The sequence below is a fragment of the Perissodus microlepis genome, chromosome 20 (genome assembly GCF_051167445.1).
Source record: "Perissodus microlepis isolate ML-2025 ecotype Zambia chromosome 20, ASM5116744v1, whole genome shotgun sequence".
NCBI lineage: Eukaryota > Metazoa > Chordata > Actinopteri > Cichliformes > Cichlidae > Perissodus > Perissodus microlepis.
Window position 1 is genome coordinate 14659090 of NC_140480.1, and position 22502 is coordinate 14681591.

Below are 22502 nucleotides of genomic sequence, written 5' to 3' on the forward strand. Positions count from 1 at the left end.
TAAAGAAAAAGCAGAAAGAAGAAGAAGAAGTGCTTGACAAAGAGTTGTAAAAGAGTTCCCAAAAGCTTCAAGCAAAGTGAGGTAAAGGTAGCAGAGTCAGCTATAATGGAACAGGGAGGGGTACGCCAGACCTGTTATTTCCTACGTACTCAGTATGCTGCATTGCGATAGCAGTTGGGCTTTTTTTTAAAGTCGGCATGTGGTATTCCAGAGTTTATTTTCTCTATAAGGCATTGTTTTGGACACCAGTCACAACGCCTTTAATGTTTCTTGCTCCCCTGGTGCTGATAAGAATGCCAATTCCTGACAGCCACACACTTACACAATTACACACTTTCAATTTCCCACAGATGTAGTTTCTGTTCTCCACTGGATGTCTCTCTCTCCGTCTCTCTCTCTCTCACACACACACACGCTCACACACACACACACACACACACACGCTCACACACACACACACACACACACACACATACAGAGAGAGAGAGAGAAAAGCCCCCATACAAACAAGGAGTGAAGGCAAACTTTAGACAGTAAAGGGCAGAAAAGCCACACTGAGGAGAGGGAAGCAAAGGCGAGGAAAGATCAAAGTAGGGTAGACAGTCATGTCCCTCACCTGATTCTTAACCTGCAGCATCTACCTGTGCAGCAAACACCTGCACCACACTGCCCCCTTCTGCCCCATCTGGTGCTTTGAAAAACAAAAAGACAGTGAAAAGTTCAATAAACCGGCATGTCTGCACATCAAAAGCAGACATTCATCCACCACGTAGCCTATATTATAATGCCCTGTTAGATTCAGCATAGCGGTAAAGGAAAGAGCAGCTATTGTGTGGCCCAGCTGTGTGTATTTGTATGCATTCAGACAGTTATGTAATGCAGTAATGGGGTGATTTGAGCACTGGGGGAACGAGATCCTGTGGATGTTAAGTCTATCTACAAGAGAATAGGCGGTATGTTTGCAGCAGTGAGCAACATTTCCTATTTTGTACAGAAGCTGACAGCTTGTCCATTTTTGTCAATGAATCACCTGCTACGTCCTGTTTCCATGGAGACCGGCACGTCCCCACCCGTCCCATTTGGCTATGACTAAGCAGTAACTGCTCAGTCGCTCTGGTCAATCATTGACGGGTAAGGGCTGTTTGTCTAATCTTCAAAGTGTGCATAAGGAAAATGAAAAACCAAATAACTTTCACATAATGTCACACTTGAACAATCACTCATAATCACATTACTGGTATTTGGAGTCAAACTGGGAGTCTTTAAACCACTAACCACATGCAAAAACACCAGTCATCACAAAAAACTGCAGTGACCTGATATTAGAAGTCATTTTTTTAAGAAGTTTGCTGCTGTTGGGTGATTTACTGTAACTATGTCATCATTTATGTCATCATGTAGCACTGTTATTCTTTTTGCAACAAGCAATACATTTGTGATAGCTGCCAGGTTTCTATCCAAACACAGCAAAAGAAAGTCTTAAATATGGTGTCTTCACTCACGTTACCTTGATGATACAATATATATAAAATCACATAATGTGCTAGTTAAAGTTTGGAAAATTATGTTGAAAAAAAGTAAATCTGGCTTTTTTCCCCCCCAAGTAATCATTTGATAAGCACACTTACACACTTTCAATTTCCCACAGATGTAGATGTAGTTGATAAGATATTGCAATGTGATTAGCATTCAGTGGAAACAAAGCTTTAATTTACTCACTGTCTGTTTCTGCTTTTTTATGTACTAAAACCTTTTTCTTTGAGATTTTTGTTCAGGAATTCCCCTGAACCAAACTGAGAATTTAATGAGTATTCCCGTCTTCCAGATGCCCCAACAGTGTTGTGTTAGAAGTCATAAAGCCTTGTCCTTGTGGAGACATGTTCTTATCAGTCCTTTTGTTGTGTTTATGTACAAACAGCACATTCCTGTCAGAGAGACAGGCGTGGAGAACAGGATCCGAGCTCAGCTCCCAGGCTGTAAGGTCAGAGGGGAAGGGATAAAGAAGCAGAGGGAGAGAAAAAGGAAACACACCAGAGACAAGAAATTATTAGACGGCTCACAATATTGCACTGAAATGAAGACGGAGTAATGAGGGAGGAACCGAGGGAGTAACACACGGGGGTGGATGGAAGATAGGCCATGGGGAGGAAAGGAAGCATTTACTGTATGGTATACAAGTGAAAGGCAAAAGGGAGTAAACACTAAGATGATGCCAGAATTACAAATAGCTGATAAAGGAGGACAATGGGAAGAGGATGGCGTTAGTAAAAGAAAAGAGGCAAAACAGAACAACCAAAAGAAAGACTTCCTAAAAAAAAGGGAGAGTTTAAAGTTTAGGGAACTGGGACAGTTTCAGGACGGAAATGAAGGAGGGAGGCTCCAGCTCTGCTGACTTCTGCGTGTTTGGACTCGTTTAGGTCATCATCCACCACTCCCTGGTCAAATGTCAACACAGAAAGCAAACTTCACACCTACAAGATACATGTGGAAGAAGACACACGGGCGACTAAAAAACACAAAAGGATCCACACATAGAAAAAATGTTTATGCATGACAACTGTGCACACATGAATACGCACGCAACCATATCCATATATATATAGTTGTGTGCATTATATAAGCAATTGAGGGCTCCCAATAAGCATTTTAAATTTGATTACATAATTTGACACATAATCTGACATTTGATTGTCTGTGGGGGAAAGCAGCACTTCTGGGAGTTCTGTGTCTACTAAGAGGCACAGCTGGAATCCCACACTACCTCATACTGTGACTGAAAGTTGGAACAGCTGTGCGGCCTAGCTGCACCTTTCACTGGTGCTGAGTGAATACACAACACTGCTTCAAGAGAGGGAGAGTAATATTCTAACAGCAGGAGTGATCAGCAATGTGACCAACAATGCCAGTGCTGCTTCGCCCCTGCTATGTTTTCCAGTATTCTTATGAGCATCCATGGTAAAAGCACAGTGTTTCTTTAGGATAAGCAGCTGCTGTCGGTTTTATACCACATCTGGACCCATGAAATAGAGCTAGCAGGTGTGTATTCACCATGAACAAATGCAACAGCCCAGTTGGAATGTTATCAAGCTCAGCAGACTAGTTTCAAATTTCTGCACCGGATACAAACTCCAACTTCCCCACCCCACTTTTTCTGAAAGACCCTTGAATGTCTTAAATCTCTAATGCTGTGCAGCACAACCACTGTTATGTTGTTCCTGACAACGGATTAAGAAAAAGCCCTGTATTACTGTTTGTAGTTCATACAGTATGAAATGCCACCCCTCATCTCCTAAATGCCAGCCATTTAAATCACCAACCTACTGACTGGAAGTTAGAACATTAAAAAGAATAGCTGTGGCATCATCGTAGTTTGTCTTCCTGCACTGAAAAAAAATGACGAGATTTTAATTCACTGTAATGAATGCGTCACGTTCCTACCAAGTCACACTGAAAAAGTCTGCATTCAGTGGCGCTGTCAAATTCTATTGCACCACAAAGTGTTTCCATGGCTCTACCAGAGAGAGGTCAGCAAATGGTCTGACTTTCTGACCTGCCAACATGTGGCTGCCAGACAGACAAATTCCTCTAAGACGGTCCGAGAGGCACTGAGGAGGCCGGAGATTGCCGTTTTTCATTTTCATACTGGTGCACTGCGGCTCGTGAACATATGCGATATTTATCGACTCTCCCTGCCTTTCACTCCAGCTTTCTTTCATTCCACTGCTCCCACTTTACCTCTCACTGTCCCTCTATGTGTGCGAGTGTGGTGTGAGCAAATGTTTGCTTGTAAATTACAGAACTGACAAAGACCACAGCGAGAGGAAGAGCGTGGAAAAGACATTTTCCCATTTTTCTCATCTGGGATGAATTGAAATCACGTATGGACACGGTGAGGTGGCACAGAAAAATAAAGGATGGAAAAACTAGCAAAAAAGGAGTGGAAAGCAGGAAGATGTAATAGTTCCCAGACGCGCATTATGGTCATTGTGACGGTGGTTTGGAGAGGAGGGGATCTAGAGGGTTTCCTTGGTATGGGAATACCCCCTCTTTAGTGGGATTTCCCAAAGGCAGCTTCCTTCCCTGCTTTACTGTATGGTCTATGAGCCAAGAGGTAATTATACGGGAGGAATGAGTCACTGTGCCTGAAATAGATTCAACCCACAAAAAAACCGTTAAAAGATGGGACAGATATATGAAGGATTTCAGGACCAATGGAATCAAGGGAAACGATTTAATCTCCACGGACTTCTGACCGTTGAAAGCATGTGACTGGATGGAAAGAAGTGGTTTCCGAGAAATTGGCAGTTTCTGCTCTAACACTGAGTATTTTGCTGTCAGATGATAATAAGTTGCAATAAGTCAGCTCATTGCTAGACTTTCAGTAAGAAAGCATGTGTAACATTTTTTTACACAAACGAAAATGTCAATATTTGTTTTTTTCCAACCTGATTATGGGGACTTGAGAAAACAATTTCCAACAGCCAAGATTCACATACTCTGATAGCACTGGGTTTGAGGGTTTAACAGTTACACCTCCTATCTAGACCTCATAGGGTTAAAACACCATCATCAGTGTAATTACTAGCTTACAGTCTGGTGACCATGGCTAAGTTTATAAACTTTGGATAGATCCTATGATTGGTTGGGGAATTGAACTGACTCACAATTCACCACTTAGGTGACTCACTTGAGAGATCCTATCAGAGGACAAGTTTGTGTTTTGGACCATGTAATAGATTGGAAACTGCAAGGATGATAAGCCCAGTCTCAAAGAAACATGTATAACAGAAACATAGTGAAACAAATAATACATTAAAAGAGCTGTACAATGGGAAGATCCCAGTAGTCTATGCTGGTACCAAACTTGAGACATTGCTGTGGCAGTGTGTTTGGATCATTATCATGCTGAAAAATGAACCTGCTGCCAATGAGACACTTTCCATGTGGCATTTTGATGTGTTCATAAGTCCATCAATTTTGGCAGTATTCCCAAAACTACTGGTTGAATGCAGCCCCAAGCCATGACAGAGCCTAGAGATGGCTGTAGACACCCACACTTCTACCTCTCTACTGATTTCCATATATATTAAGAATTAATTAATTAAATTATTCATATTTAGATTCATCACTCCATGGGAGCAAGTGATTTCTGTTTGCAATAGGCTGCAAGTAACAAAGTGCCTAAAGATAAGTTACAGTTACCAGCAAGGTATGCAGCCACAATGCTGCTTCCTCCCTTGAGTGAGGTGCCTTTTTACTCTTGAATGGTTGATTTTCATCAGCTGGCTGTAGCTCAGGAGGTATAGCAGGTCACCTTCTAATCAGAAGGTTGGTGGTTTGATACCTCTCTGCTCCAGTAGGTATGCCATATATGCTATTAACCCCAGGTTGCTCTCTGATGCATCCACTGGAGTAAGAATGCATATGAATGTTTGCTAAAAAGCATATAAAAAAGTGCTTTGGGTGAATGAGGCAAGTTGTGTAAACCACTTTGAGTGCCAAGCTATGCTTGAGTCAAGAACCTGTCCCTTTACCATATGCCAGCACTAATTGGCTTAACAAACAAAAAGCTTTCCTCTGAAAACGTTCAGGTACAAGGACAAGCAGCCAGAGTTCAAAGAACAACTTTGAAAGGGAGCCTGAAGTATTGCTCTATCCCACTCAAAAAACAAGGTCTGGCTGCTTGGAAGTAAAATCTAAAGACATGAGGATGGTTCAAGGCTTTCGCACAGTGCTGTACTTTTATGTGATGGGTAACCCATTGTTGTCCGGCATGGACGCAACCTATGTCCGTAATTGGCTCCACATTAAGAAGCCTGAGCTGTGAATAGGAACACTTGCCCCTCACACACATCTCAGTCAATGCCTGATTCATCTCTGAGTCAAACTGGGCCAGTTTGAACATTCTTTGAAACCAGACAGTGGTCATTCTTTCTCTCCCCCTTCTTTTCATTCTTGTTATCCTTGACTGAGACTGAGAGCTCTTTAGAGAACTTTTTCCACCCTGTGTCCGTCCACTCAAATGAACCCATTGTGTCTGAAAACATGCAGCCCAGCAGCTCAGACACAGAGGGGAGCAGGGGGCAAAAGCTCTGAAGAATTGGACTTTGGCTACTGCAGTGTGTTCTTGCATGCGTTTGTGAAATGTGGTGTTTCATCTCTACCAGGCATTTGCCAGGAGACTAATATACGGGCCCATGATGAGTACCCAACGGGGGATGTAAAATAACAGCCTGAGCTGTGCACTTTCTCAAAGTGAACTCTCCAAATTTGTTTCCCTTCACCATGGTAACACAGTAAGGATCCAGTTTGAAACTTTCTTTCCCTGGGAGCGCTGAGACGGAGGCATTCTGGGAGCAATTACTGAGCGGGAATGTGGAGTCCGATCGGGAAAAGGAGACACAGTGGCTGGGAATGCCACAGTGTGTGTAAGATGGAAAATGAAAGAGTGAAAGAAAAGTCAGCTAAATGGCATACACTATATCAATCTGTGTGTGTGTGTGTGTGTGTGTGTGTGTGTGTGTGTGTGTGTGTGTGTGTGTGTGTGTGTGTGTGTGTGTGCGCCAGATAACTAAATGATCACACCCTTAATACTTAAACAATGCTCAGCTGTATAGCTGTAACCCTCCATGAGCCTTTCCTGCACCAATCTTTCAAATCCTTGTTATGTAAAGTTGGAAATCACACAATGAAAATATTATTTTCCTGTTCAAAGCTTTTCCTCCTATGCAAGAACATGTGGTAAATTAACCTTTCCCCTCATCTATGCAGTATCTCAGACATTCCTTTACAGTATCTTATCAGTCGCTCAGCACACTACCTTCCTTTACGTCTAAATCACTCGCCCCAATATATGGTCTACTCCGACAAATTAAGCAGACTGTATTTGTAGGATTTGCTCATGTAATCCAAGTATAGGTTCCATCTTGTTAAGGGAAGCTTATGCAATTAACCCCATAAAATTCAGATTCACTCTCTGATGGAATGACATAAAGTCGACTCTGTTAACAATTTATTCAAAAGAGTGAATCTTTAATTGAGAGGATCTATTGATTTTGCGAGTGACTGCGCAGGAAAGCATTCCTTCTCTTAGCGATTGATTAAATCACTGATATGTTCAGAGAAATGAGTGAGTGAAGGAGTATCCCTGTGAATCTGATAATGTCAGTGAGTGACTCAAGAGATAAACTTACACACAATCTCTCTTCCCCTGAGGCTAAACTTAATATAGACACAGAAATGCACAAGTCACAAGTTCCAATTGTTTCAACAGACTTTCCCAATAAACACAGTCTTAAACTGTTAGTCGTCCCATATAAGCGGGAGTGGCTTAAGCAACTTGAGTAAAACAGTTTCTTTTTTAATACTTTCATTTAATACATTTTAAAACATTCAGCTCCAACATTCATTGAATTCAAGACGTCTGAATTGAGTCAAAGCAACATAACTTTGGAATGATTTGTCTTGTTTGCTCATTTTGTTTTACTTTTGAGTTTCTGTTCAGTGAATTGGACTATAACTATTCTTGCTAAGATGTGTGCAAAGACGCCAAACAAAGTAACTGTGGAGAACTAGAAGAGCTATTAGCTCATTAGCTTCTAGACAAAGCAAGGTTAGCTTAACCTCACCAGCTTACTCTATCCCAGGGAATGGAAGACTGGAAAAGGCATTAGCTGATGGAAAAGAGAATAAAAGTTGTTGAGGAGTTCATTATGTGTTATTTTTCTAGTTTTTGGCTAGAGGAAGGTTAGCTTAGCCTTGCTACCTTATTTTATCATGAAGACTGAAAGCCTGAAAAGGCTGCTACCTTATATAAAATAATACGAAAGTTGAGGTATAGCGATAAGCAAGACAGCAAACAAGACAAATAATGAGAAATAGAGCCCAGTAGGACTGTTATCTTTCGGACACTGAAAAAGCTGCTAGCAGACAAAACCAAGGTTAAACTCAATTATTGCAGTTCAATGCAATACTAAGCTAAATCTCTTTATGTTTAATGTACATATAAGAGAGCTGTGTTGATCTCATGTCGTGATTGCCTTTATCTACACCTAGTTTAACTGTAGCTGGCAATTTGACTTTGAATAGTCGGACCAAATGTAGTTATGTATGAACCCCTCAGACATTTATCTATGATTGTAATTTTTGTTGCTTTGAGCCATAAAATCTATTTGACATAATACTTCCCCTTCATTTGTTTGTGATATGTTCTTGAGTTATATAATTTCATAACACACTTCCTGAAAAAGTATCCTTGTTTGTCATTTGAGTCATAAGAGTCGTAATTCTTAGTTCTTAATTTAATTATAGTTCTGCTGTCACAGCACAGCCCAGGGATGGATAGAGAGGAGACCACATATGAATTGCAACCAAAAATAAGTTTATTTTACAGAGCGAAAGCGAAAACCAACATAAACAAACCAAGCATGGCAAAACCAAACAAGCTGGGGACCAAGAGAAAATGATGGGGTAGTACAGCTTTGCATCAGGGGAGTTAGACCTGATCAGATGAATGCTTCCACCACAAACCCCTTAGCAATGAAAAGCACTGAAAAAAGATTATTTACAGTTAAATCTGGAGTTCTACACTAAGTCACCAAGTAACCTTTTTAGCTTTATAACATCAGCTGGTTGCAAAACTGTACATGCAGTGTAACAGAAAAAGTCTTTCCTGACATACAAACTTCATAAATGTCTGAGGTTCATCCAGCGTGAACATCCATAACCATGCAAGCAGGTATATCAAGTATAACAGATTGGATAAGGACTCAATTAAGATTGAATACACTATAGTCATAAAAGGACAGACATGGTCACCAACAATATTAGATAGGCTGTAGTATTTACATGATGGTCAGTTAGTACTGAGGAGCCCAAAGTGTGCCCACATCATTTCATTACCAGCAGCAGCCTGAACTGCTGATATAAGGCAGAATGGATCCATGCATTCCTGTTGTATACACCAAACTCTGACCCTTCCATTCAAATGTTGAAGCAGAAAGTGGGACTCATCAGACCAGGCAACATTTTTTTCAGTCTTTTATTGCCCAGTTTTGATAAGCCAATGTGAGTTGTACTCTCCTCAAACTCGAATAGGACCCAGCATGGTCTTCTGCTGCTGTAGGCCATCTGCCACATATTGTATGTTCAGACATGCTCCTCTGCATACCTTGACTGTGACCGCAACTTTGTAGTGTGCCTGATAAAGCAGTCGGTGAATATATATACACATATATATATATATATATATATATATATATATATATATATATATATATATATATATATATATAAACAAATAAGAAGGAAAGAACTGTGTGCATCAAGACTCAAATTCATGACTGCTTGACACTTCATAGGAAAATAAAGATATAAATTTATGTTTAAAGGATCAACATAAAAAGAAAGTATGCATGCCTTGATGTCATTGAAACTCCCATGCAACCCGTGGTAATGACCAATACTGCTATTACATGTCTGTCTCTCCTTTTGGATAGTTTTGGCTCCAATTCTGAATCAAGCCTGTACCAAACCTGGCAGGCAACTAACCTCAAACTGGATAACAAAGTCACAGAGGCTTTATCTAAAGTTCAATTTAGCCAAAACAACAAAGTTCTAGACGGGGTGTGCCCTTTAAGGTAAAATATCTGAAAACATGGCAAAGCACTGAATGAATACCTATCTTATTTAATACACCCGCACTGTCACGGCAGGGTTGCATCCACACAGACTTCACCAGGTCAGATAACCAGAGAGACTAAACTTTACCTTCATCAGTTCAACAAAAGCAATAAGGACATATAGGAAGGACGGGAGAGTGATAAAGAACTGCTCGAATCCTGTTTTTTTCTTTTTTTGCCCAGTTTATCCTTTGTTATTTCCAGTTCTCCGCTCTGACAACCACATACCAAATCTCTGTCCTGATCTAAACCAGACCATTGACCCCTGACCTCCCTTTTTGTCTGTGGATCTGTTCACTCCTTCTCTCTGGTAAACCTGGAGCCTTTCAGTAAAGACAACACCCTTATTTAACCTGTGACACCCATGTGTTAAATTAGCTTTCCAGCTGTCAGACTTGACTCACATTCTACTTCACAAAAACACTCAATCCCTCTCTTTTTGTTTGCATCTTCCTCTAACATATTCTCTCTTCAGTTTATTTCATATTAAACACGTACAAAATTCTTCTGTCTTATCTTGGCCATTTGCAGACTTCCCCGCCTACATACAGACTCTAACAATTACATCTAGAGCTTCTTGGAATCAAGCAAAGTCATTCCTTTAATCATGAGCAAGTCCTCAAAAACACCCTCTTCCATTGTGTCTGCTCTTGTCATTTTCACGACATGGGAACAATGGCAAAGACATTTCCCGACATCTGATCTTGTGCGATTAGTGCTTTAGTGGTGTCTGAGTCAACCTCTGCACCTGGTGGGCATGTTGCACACACCTGTAAATTGTCTACACACAAGTGCTTACCATGTGAGTCATTATGAGCTTCTTAACGGCTCACTCACACTAGAGTAAAAATATCACAGCAACTTCTGTGCGACAAAGAAAATCTGTGGTTTCCTGGTGTTTGCGTTAGGGGTTAACAATGTTATCTAACAGCAAGGGAGTCCTTGTTTTCAAACCTGGGAGCTTTGTGTTGCTTGCATGTCGACTCTGCCACTGAACAAAAACCACTCTAGGTTAATTATTGCTATATTTACCCAGAAACACTACTAAAAGAAATGCTTGTATCTCACTTTCTGGTTATAAAATTCTGTAATTGTTGGGCTTTTTTGCCCCCTAATTAGTTTTCTGAAGTGGTCACAACATGGGCTCTCCCTTGCTCGTTGTTGCAGTAAGAGTTAATCTGTGAGACATCATGAATGAAGGTCCTTGTGTCAGTAGTTTTAATGGGAGTTCCACAGAAATTCCTCAGTGATGGTTTGTCCTCCTAATGAATAAGTTGCTGAGTGATAAAGTGCAGCCGAGGTCAGATGTTTGACAAGTCCTTGGCCCGGCCAGTACATTAGACCTCTCGGCGGTCTTCCTTTGCTTCTGTCAGGCCTGCTCTGATTTAGCACTTTCTGTGGGTGTTCTGGACCCTGAGGCCAGAACAGGGAAATTATGGTCCAGCAGAACAAAATCCCTACAGTCCCTCTGATCTGCTCAAGCCAGCCAAGCTAATTTTTACCCCAGTGAAGTTTCAACTCAACATCAGATGATCATGAGTCAAACTCAGGCATTTAACAACAAACACAACCCTTGTGACCAAAGAGAGTGCCGTCTAAACAGAAAAGCGATGACCTTTCAGGTCACTTTCACACTGCCAGATTAAATGCCATATATGAGCATGCACATGTGACACTTTTCCCATCTACATACAGTATTTAACAAGAGTGAGAGCAGAGCCATTGCAGAACATTGTTCATAAGGCAGGTATGACTAGCTTATGAATTCCCAGACTCCATCACAGTCAACTGCATTATTACACAAGGCTGATAAGGGTGTTGAAGTAGCGTAAACAGAGGCTGAGCATTGCTCAACCCATTTCCAGTTAACTTTTCTAAAAAAGTGTCACTCTTTCCTGAGCATTTTAGGATGGAAACAAACAAGTCTGAACAATAATTTGCTTTGACTTTAAATCCTTATAATGATTTCTTGCTGTACATAATAGTTAATATTGAATGGAAAACATAGTTGTAAACACAGCTATGAAAATGATCAAAGTGTATGTACATATGTACAGATATATTTACATGAACTCTGATGTGCCCTTTGAAGTTTGTCAGGTTAGCGTGCAAGTAGGAGGGGAACTTGCGTGATGACTATCAGGGCAGTAATGGGCAAAGATTCTTGGCACTGGGCCAGGACCTCTGAGGTTTCGCCCTAACTGGCATCAGCCAAACATTGTGACCAAGGATAAGGGTTCAACATCAAACAGTTGGATGGGCACTTTCCCGTTCATATTTCACAATCATCAGTCAGGTAAACCAATGATATCATAATGTGATTTTGATTTGTTGTGCAATAGATATCAGACCCAGAAATCAGACTAGTATTATCTGTGCCTTCCCCTTATCATAATACGGGTGGTTTTCCTAACACCATGACAATGTTTATTTTACGTGAAATCAATGCTTTATTGTGAGCAAAGAGTAACATTTAGATCCTGCAAGAAAAAAAGAAAAACACCTGAAGTAGAGGTGTGGTGCCATTTGTTCAAGTCGTGGAGTGTGTCCATGTGATGGAGTTAGTTCACAAAGATTTCAGGTTTATATTGTGTAAAAGTTTGAAATTAAATTAATTCACATTTATATAAAACCATACTGATTCTTTTTTAGCCTCCTTTCATTTTTCTACATTGACGCACTGTTTTCACAAAACTAACACTACAATCCTGCAGCAGCTTTTTGAAGCCATTAGCGGTTTGCTAATTCATTACCAAATCTGGCCTTAGATATCTTCATGGCAGCTTTTACTACTCAATTTCTGTTTATACATTTCTTGCATGAAATGGTCTATTCTTAAAGTGACAAGTGCATTTCAATTGATTAAGCTTACTGTAATTATTTTATATGCTCCCTTAGAAAAAAAAGTGATGAAGAGTGGCTCCTGATCTGCTAGCGCTACATCTAAATTAAAGATATTTATGGATCATCAAGATTTGTGAAACAACAGGGAGGTCGCACATTTTCAATATTTAAACTGTTCTTTTAATTTTCTGAGGTTAGCTAAGGTGTTAGGTACCACTGTCATGTCAGGATGTTAAGATGCTGGAATGATGACTTTTTAGCTTAGCAACTAGCTTGAATGACAGAGAGAGTGTTAACAAGCTAGCATGATTTTTTTTATTTCACGCTTAGAAATTTACTGACCTAGTTAAAGCCCAATTTATTTTTAAATGGTCATTGTTATATAAAAAGCAAAAAAAAGCATGTTTTTGGATATTCAAATATTTAGTGAGCACAAATATCAGCAGCTGATAAATGTAATAATGGTCCTCTGTTGATCTCTACAAGACTTCCCTTCCAAAAAACGTGTTTTCACATTTGTTTATATACATTTTAAGCAAATAAGAAATATGTTAAGTGCTGAAAGTGTTAATTTCCATATTATTTCATGTTCAGTGGAGCTAGTTTTTTCCACTACTTCCAGTGTCAGTGCTATGCTAACCTGGCACCAGCTTCATACTTACACTGAACTACTCGTTTAAGATAGGATTTACAAAAAGGCTACAAGGTCACATTTTTATACCGGAAAGAGCTGCAGCTGAGGCTAATTTTCACCAACTGGTGAAATTCTAAAATGTTCATATTCTGTTTCCGTTCTCAAGTTTAGCTAATTTTGTCCTGTGCTGTACTTGCGTTATGTGTTCAAAATAAAATGTAAAACCCACATTGTTGTTGTTGTTGTTGTGTCAGGCTTAAGGTAACCCCTGTTATTCACCTTACAAATAATGTACACATACTATGGTCAGCTATTATCCTCAAACCTTAATCTTTGTTTTCTCTGCTGGGTGTGGCAGCCATTAGATTCAGACAAAGCACAATCATTCTCCACCACTACAAGACAAACAAAATCGTGGGAAAAAACAAAACAAAAAACAGTCATCCATAAAATGATCCTAGCTGGTTTTGTATATTTACTAATTACTAATTTCAGAAGAAATAGAATTTCTTAAATCTATTTGTAGATCAGAAACATGTTTTTTGTCTACTCTCTTTTCTCTTGCTTGATTTGTATCTGTTCTTCAGTTTCTACTGACTGCCCTCAAAATATCTCAGAGACTTACAGGTAAGCTTAAATACATGTTTGTGAAGGAGCTTCTTATGAAGCCACTTTATTGCAATGCTTACGAGGAATCCATTTGTTTACCGGCTCATCAGCAGAGCAAGAGTATTTCTGATTTTGTCAGGAGCCCTTTATCCTTTAATATCCTGCTGCATTATTCCTTCCTAAAAAAAAAAAAAAAAAAACAGAAAAATGTGGAGCAACAATAATACTGAACAACAAAACCTTAAGCAGGATCTTTATCTGGGAACAAGTTGATGATGATACAGACGACTGTGCGTAGGAACATAACTTTACGTATGAAACTGATTAATTGTTCTGCAAAACAGAAATCTGACAGTGACGCATATTATAAAATGCATATCTGTACAGTTTATGTAAAACTGTGAAGAAAACAAAGAAAAGAAAAGATGTTATTCCTTGTTTTAAGACCACCAAGTAGAGGAATGTGTCTGGAATGTTCTTGTGTTTAAAAGCTGCAGGGGGGCCCCTGAAGTATGTTTACTGGTGTAGAAAAGTCATTGTTCTTACATATCTACTAACCAGACTGCGGAATTGTTCCTTTGTTTGACCATATCCTTTATGGGAGGGGGGCAATCAGGCACACATCCGGCTAAGCAGGACAGATAACATGCTGGAGTACACATAACATCTGGAGCTAACACCTTGAAAACTTTTTTCTCATTTAACTGATGTTTTTTATTCAGGTTTAAACACCAAAGATCATGGGTTGTGTTTGTGGTATGTTAGATTTGAAAATGTACTTTCACATCAAACCAACAGACACCTGGAATGGTATAAAAATACCTTTAACAATAATTAGCTGGATCCCAAATAATGCTTTTATAAAATACTATGATTGCAGATGTTTATTGAGAGTTTTGTTTATGGTAAATCAGTAAGAGTGCTGACAAACACAAAAGATTACATTTTTAAACGACAGCTAATGCAGAAGTGCATTAGCTGTCGTGTCTTCCTCATGTAGGTGTGAAATGACCTGATCTCATCAGATGCGATGACTAGAGCAGTGATGACATCATTTGAGCATGTGATCACTCACTGAATCTGTGGGTCACTTTTGGGTGTGTCACTCCTATAGGGTGGAGATTATGATGAGTCTAACGTGGAGCCAAAAGGACGTATAGCTGTTTATGTAACTCAGTACTGTTGATCCTATGACTGTTGGAACCATTGTTAATAAACATTGAGTGCCCAGGCCTAATATTATTTTAGGCATTCCTTAACTGTCAGTGTGGGTTTTATTCTCTTTAAAGGTTTTGTTAGTAAAAATTAACAAGCAGAACTAATCTTAGACTTTACTGTTGTGTCAGTAAAGTCCAAAATTAAGGCCACTCTAGTCTCATATAGGGAAAAAAAGGTTTTATAATTCTACCAAATATCAAGTTACTGAATACCACAGAGTCAAGATTTACTAACTTGGGGAGCCTTCAAGGACAAAGGCAGGTTCTGAGCAGTAAGTATGGCTGAGGCCAGTGGAAAAAAAGGGAGGTGACACAGGCTAGGAGGAGTGGTCAGAGGGGCGGACCTGAGGGCCCACAAGGTTTATATAGTTTAAAACTTTCCCTCTCCTCCTGCCTTGTGTCTGTGAGCTCCAATTTCTGCCTGCCCAGGCTGTGCCTCTGTCTCTCTTACTGACAGTCTCTCTCACTGAGTCTCACACTATAGCGACAATGCAAACCTCCAGACATAGTACATACTCTGTGCGCTCCTCCTCTAGTAGCAGGGCTCCTGCTATGTCCATCACTCGCACCTCTGCTCCGGTCTACAAATCCAGCAGCATTCATGGTGGGGCCGGTGGGACCAAAATCAGCGTCTCCTCCAGCTACCGCAGTGGGCTGGGATCCAGCATGGCAGCTGGCTCTGGAGCAGGAGGCTTCTCCAGCAGCATCCAGGTGAGCGGGAACAGCGCCGACATCATGGGCAATGAGAAGTTTGCCATGCAGAACCTGAATGACCGCCTGGCCAGTTACCTGGAGACGGTGAGGAACCTGGAGCAGGCCAACCTCAAGCTGGAGATTAAGATCAAGGAGGCCCTGGAGAAGAGCGGACCCGACTTCAGAGACTACAGCAAGTACCAGGCCATCCTGGACGACCTGCGGAAGAAGGTGAGGAGGGAAATGGGGTTGGGAGGGATGACGAGGGTAGACAGGGGAATGTGACCGTTTATGTGTTAATAAAAAAAGAACGAAAGATGAAAGAAGATGAACATGAAAAGCAGAATAAGATGTGCTGTGATAAACATTTTAAGATGTTGTGAGTGTACCTGATTGGTTATATATTTTTGACTAAATATAACCCCATTAGTTCTCAGGGTCTCGTATAGTTTGTAGAATCCTAACAGAGTGGATTCCTGCTAGTGCTTGGCATAGCGCCACTGCTGCTTTGAGCTGGGGGCTGAGGGTTGGACCGGAAACAGTATGGAGGAGGAATGCTGGATCATCAGGGGTCACAGACACAGGAAACCAGAGAGAGAATCCTGCGACTACTTATAAACCCCATACTTCCCATCCTTAACTACCCTTTCCCTCCTTGTTTAGTCTTCTTAAATTGACAGTGTGACTGTAACAATTTCATTCTGCGTTCATCCAACAGAAAGTGAGAGATAAAAGGGAAACTTATTAGACACAGAAGGATCTATCAGCATTTTATAAGTGACTGGATGTTAACTCATGCTTAAATGACAAATGCTATGAAGTCAGTTCAGCTGTAATTTCCACACAGTTTCAAGATTTCAAAGTAAAGGTACTACTCATGCAGCAAAAACATGTTAATCATTTATTCGAGATTTCTTGGTATTGCGTGCCACAGAAAAAAACAGCAGGATCCCTGAAGCACAAAATCCTGACATTCTACATTCAAAACTGCTATTTGAGAGCATTAAGTCAGACTTGCCACATGGAACATTCTGGACTTTCGACTGTAGCATAGCGTATCTCTGCATCTTATCACTGTGGGGAAACATATTTGTAGTCTAATCTTTGTAATAGGATACTAGCATCAAGGTCAGAAAATTTCTTTTTTGAATAAGCGGCTCTCCCCCCAATCCTTTACTTCTCAAAACATTACATAAGATCAAACGCTGTCTGGAATTGGGTTTTGTTTGCTCTACTAACAACCGAGGACCTCAGCTTAGCCAAACAGATAAAGGTCGAACACGCCTAATATTTCATCTGGAATGATGCAAAGAAATCACCCATAACCTCAGAAAAAAACCCAAAAAATTCTCACAGAGATTTAACAGAGTCTAAAAATAAATTTAGTTCTGACATGAAAAGTCGACTACCCTCAGAATCACAGACTTGCATGTGAAGTGAACAAACACACACACAAACACACCGGCACAGCCATAGTCACCACCATCCTCATGCAAATTGTCTGCCGACAAGATCCTGTTTCTTAGCACCAACAGCCCGGCAGCCACTGATTGGCGCATTCTGCATACCTCCCTTGCCATCCATCCCAGCCTCTATCTGTCATATCTGTCAGCTAGAACAAATATTCCAACCATTTAGTTTTTGAAGCAGCTGCCACTATTCACATTTACACACACAGACATTGACACTTATCCTCTAACAGTAAACCCCAATAAACTTTTATAGTTTTCTATGAAAACTTAAAACTAAACAGCACACATAGCATGAGTAGAAAATTATTTTTATCTATATATAACATTAGGCTAGTTTTGAACTACGCTTTTTGAGTTTGATTGAGCAAAGATGTTTGTTTGCTAATAGCATAGCGATAGCCAGCAGCTGGTTGACTTAGCCAAGCAGCACTGAAAAACGCAAAATAAAAAAAGAATACCTAGCCTAGTCATTAACTTGGTATAATAATCTTTTTTTCCCTTTACATGAAGTCTTACCAAAGCTAAAAGGCTCTGGTACAGCTGTTTTCAGGCTTTATGCTAGGCTAACTGGCTGTTAGCCATAGCTTAGCATTTTGCAAACAAATGTAATTCTAGTCTTCAGCTTCTCATCTAACTTTTCAAAGTATAATATATGATAATATTAAATATAATATTCAAATTTTTATACACTACCAGTTCAAACTACAGGTAACTTCAGGTGATTCTAATAGTAAGAAAAATACATTCTTAAGCAATATTACAAAACTACAATAATAAAATATATACAATAGTCAGTCTCTCTTTGTTGATTCTTTTGTAATTGCTCGCTCTACCCTTTAGCTGCCTCATGTTTCAACTTTGCAGTTGAAATAACGTTTTTCTTTCGTTATCCGATTCTAGGTGTTTGATGCCACTATCGACAATGCTCGTCTGGTTCTCAACATTGACAACGCTCGCCTGGCAGCTGATGACTTCCGAGTGAAGTAAGACCCGTCTGCTTTACCGCTGACATTGTAAAACACTGAAATAGACAACTGCTGGCACACCCTCTTTTAGTGCAGGATGGGTTGTAGGACGAATCTAGTGTGAAGATCTAAAGGAGGAGTCAGTCATCAGTCATGTAGTTGTAAATCGTCACCTTTGAATCACAACTGCTGGAGTTGTGTCATAAATTATGTGTAGTTGCAAACAGAGCTGACCATAAAGTTAACAGTATTATACGCTGACCAAATAATGATGTACACTGACATTTTCTAAACATACACAGTTCACACAAACACATAAATAATCATGAGCAACTCAAGACAAAGTACGGCAACTCTCTAAATAAGTGTAGCAAAATTTTTAACAAAAATTTACAGGTAGACTAAGTTCATTAAGCCTCTGTGAATGTGAGCAGCTGCGCCAAACTCTGACGTTATCCTGACTGCTTTGCCCTGTCCTGTTTAGATATGAGTCCGAGCTGGCCATCCGCCAGTCTGTGGAGGCCGACATTGTTGGTCTGAGGAAAGTCATCGATGATACCAACTTGACCCGCATGAACCTGGAGAGTGAGATCGAAGCACTGAAGGAGGAGCTCATCCACCTCAAGAAAAACCATGAAAATGTGAGTTTGATTACTTTAACTTATTTCAAAAACAAAATTTCAAATATAAAATATTTAATTCAGGTCTATAGACTATATTTGTGCTGCTTTCAACATAGTTGAACTCAGAAAGATGCATAATTATATACATATTATTTGCAGATCTGTTCATCTCATTAATCCTTCTCATTGCAACCATATGTGCTTAAGTTCCACATGCAGTGTAAGCCACGACTACAGCCTACACCTCCTTGAGTGGGATGTTGTGGAAAACGGTCTTTAGAAAACTTTGCTGGGAATGCAGAGGTTGCTTAAGAAATCTGAAATATCTGTATGTGAGTTCTGTGGGAAGCCTCATCGTAAAAATGGTTCCCAGCCACAATTGGCAACAGAGAAAGCTCCAAAGATTTCAAATGACTATGATTTGAGTGCATAAGCCAAAACATAACCATTTGTTTGCTGAGGGAAATATTAAATTAAGTGTTAAGGGACTCAGGCACAGACCTGTATATTTGCCTGACCGAAGCATGTGATTATGGTTGGATAGAGGCTAAGGGTCACCGCTGGGTCATGACTCAGTTCAAGCAGTAGAATGAAAAAGAATTAAGAAGTATTCTATAGACCTGAAAGTAGTTAGGTAAGGTAAACAATAAGAATGACTTTCTATTGACTTTCTTTTTTTCTTTAGGAAGTTATCGAGCTTCGTAACCAGATCGCCCAGTCTGGAGTCCACGTGGATGTCGACGCTCCTAAAGGCCAGGATCTGGCTCAGATCATGGCAGAAATCAGGGCCAAGTATGAGAAGATGGCAAAGAAGAACCAGGAAGAACTGAAAGCATGGCATGAATCTCAGGTAAACCATTAGCAAAAACAAATCAAGTTAAAAAATTTAAATAACTAAACTCTTGACTAACTTGTCTTTTAACCTCAATCAGATAACAGAAGTGCAGACACAGGTGACCCAGAACACAGAGGCCCTGAAGGGTGCCCAGACAGAGGTGCACGAACTGCGCAGACAGATACAAACGCTGGAGATTGAACTGGAATCACAGAAGAGTCTGGTGAGCAGTCTGCCCCTCATTTACCTCTAAACACGCTTATCTGAACTCTCCACATTGCCCAACTCAGCACTCTCACTTCAAGTCTCTCGGGTGTATTCTGTTGACACAAGCGTTGCACTCCGGTGATTTGTCTCTATGGAGCTGTCATCGCTAATCTGAGTCCACTGTAAAAATGTAACCCCTTCTTGTCGCTTACAGAAAGCCTCTCTGGAGGGCACGCTAAGGGACACGGAGCTCCGTTACAACATGGAGATGGAGTCTTTAAACACCATCATCCTGGGCCTGGAGGCAGAGCTCACACAGCTGCGAAGCAAAATCCAGTTGCAGACACAGGATTACGAGGCCCTGCTCAATACAAAGATGAAGCTGGAGGCTGAGATCGCAACATACCGACGGCTGCTGGACGGTGGAGACTTCAAGTGCGTAGGATAGTTTTCCTATCATTTAGAAGTCTAAAAGTAGAAACTACCTGGAAGTTAACTGAGTATTAATGTTTTTACTTAGGCTCCAGGATGCTCTGGAAGAGCAGAAAACAACAGTGACCAAGACCAAAAAAGTGATGACTGTCACACAGACGCTGGTGGACGGCAAGGTGGTGTCCTCCAGCACAGAGACCAAGAACCTCTGAATGCAAGGAGCAAGCAGCTGATTCTCTCACCAGTCACTGTCACAGCATTATAACACTAGCATACAACTGGTCAAATTTTACGTCTTTGCTTCTTAGTGATAGAGCACTAACAACAATAAGACCCTTCAGCCGTCTCTACCAATAGTTTTACTTCCTGGGTATACAGCTCTCCCACAGGCTGCTAAAAAAAACTGGATCAAAAGAAAACAAAATCATTTTTTATTTATTTCATCATGAGTTATTTATGTGTTTGTGTGTCGACATGCAGATGTTTACAAAAGTTTCAAATTGGAGAACTTTTTCAAAAAAACAAAAAGATTCAAGACGTTATTTCAAAGTCATAAAATTCTCAGAATAAATGAAATTATTTTTATATTTCATCATCTTTTTTGTTTTCTTTCTGTCCAGTTATGTCTGCCTGCTTTGCTGTTATGTTCAGACATTTCAATAAAGTCCATCTGAAATTATACTTGCTATCACGGCGTCTTGTTCATTCAGAAATCGCTCGAGATACAGATTTGTTTAGTCTGCTGAGCAGACAAGTAAACAGGAATCCCAAACCCCTGTTCCCATTAACACACACTGAAGCAGCTTAAAAATATTAATAACATAAAAAGGGGGATGGGAATAGGAGATAAGAATAACATAACAACATTGTTCACATAATTGAGCTCCAGGCTCTTCCAAAGCGTTCACTGAACCCCTCAGCTGAATTGTACTGACAGACTTTTACAACATTTACCATTTGAAGTTATACAGTTTGGACTGTTTAGAGTATTTAGGGTTTAACACTTCACGGGCAATAAATTACTGCAGTAACAACTAAACTTGAGCTAATTATTCAGCTGATGGTAGCATAGTGAAATAACTAGCAAACCTAAGTAAGAGTCTGATGGAGACTGACCTTCGCTCCTGTTATTCATCATATACCTGTACACTGGATTAATATCGCTGCCTTTTGCAGTACTATTATGAATCCAAATGTAAGATAATTCCTACTTTTACAACTTAGTGTCTGACTTTTCTTGTGATATAATTATAGATATTGTGTGTGAGTGCACCACAACTTTCCCTCTCTGTCACGGTTTGTACCTTTTATGAATCACCAAAGTAAGAAAATCCCCACACCTGTGAAAGTTGGTGCCAGTACTTACGTTCTGAAACCAACCCATTGTAGTAGCCCTTGTTCTAGGTCTAGCATCCACTGCTTCAGATGAGCGTCTGGTCTTTTTAATTGCTTTTGACTTTTCTCTGGAAACATACAAGTACCAAGTCTCTCCCAGAAAGGACTATTTAGTTCACTTACCATTCTTTGACTTTCCAGCTTTTAATTGATGCTGTTTATGAGTACCATGTCAGCTAGGTTTTAATGCACACTGCAGCCTATAGACTCACTGCATCTCAGACAGTACAAGCCAAATCCCAACAAAAGGAGAGAAAGAAAGAAACTATGCCATTTTAAGGAAAATGGTCACTTATTTTGATTTTGATGCCAGCAGAAATATTGTCTCAAAAGAAGTTGGGACAGGGATAACACAAGACCAGAAGAGTAAGTGGGAGTAAAAAGGGAAAGCTGGAAGAACGTCTAATTAGGGTAACTGCCTTCCTCTTGTCTGTTATTCAATCTTGCTGTCTTGCTGTTTTTATTTTTAATTTAATTTAATTTTTTATTTTGATTTTTGATTTTTCCATGAACAGTTGGTGTAGCGCACCCACAATTTTGTTGTACATGTACAATGACAATAAAAGGCTATTCTATTTTCTGATTATTATAAAAACACTTTCAGAAAAATGTACAACATAAAGTTGTGAAAAATTGTGTTAGGGGGAGAGTAAGGGTTAGAGATGCTGCGATTCTCAAGAAGAGGATGGACCAAGATTAAAATGCACTACAATGATGGGATGAGAAAAGTACAGAGAAGAAATGAACCGCTCACGATCCAACACACGTCAAATCATATGAAATCCTATGTTTAAAAAGAAATTTCTGTAATTCCTAAACAATTCATGAAATATTTAAATCCTTTGAATTAAAGCTGAAAGTCTGCACCTCAATCTTATCTTGGTTGTTTAATTTAA

The 22502-nt window shown here is 40.0% G+C and overlaps 1 protein-coding gene across 1 annotated transcript; it reads left to right on the plus strand.

The window, feature by feature from the left end:
- Positions 1 to 15359: 15359 nt before the first annotated feature.
- krt18a.1 (keratin 18a, tandem duplicate 1) lies at positions 15360 to 20890 on the plus strand. Its single transcript, XM_084916958.1, has 7 exons — positions 15360 to 15908; positions 18050 to 18132; positions 18599 to 18755; positions 19423 to 19587; positions 19670 to 19795; positions 19994 to 20214; positions 20300 to 20890. Exons 1-7 carry the CDS (start codon positions 15474 to 15476, stop codon positions 20421 to 20423), a joined length of 1311 nt encoding a protein of 436 aa, XP_084773084.1. The 5' UTR covers positions 15360 to 15473; the 3' UTR covers positions 20424 to 20890.
- Positions 20891 to 22502: the final 1612 nt, after the last annotated feature.

Coding starts and splice junctions, on each gene's coding strand:
- krt18a.1 (XM_084916958.1), top strand. CDS start 15,474: ATGCAAACCTCCAGACATAGTACATACTCTGTGCGCTCCTCCTCTAGT. Junction 15,909..18,049: donor TGGACGACCTGCGGAAGAAG/GTGAGGAGGGAA, acceptor ATCCGATTCTAG/GTGTTTGATGCCACTATCGA. Junction 20,215..20,299: donor CTGGACGGTGGAGACTTCAA/GTGCGTAGGATA, acceptor GTTTTTACTTAG/GCTCCAGGATGCTCTGGAAG.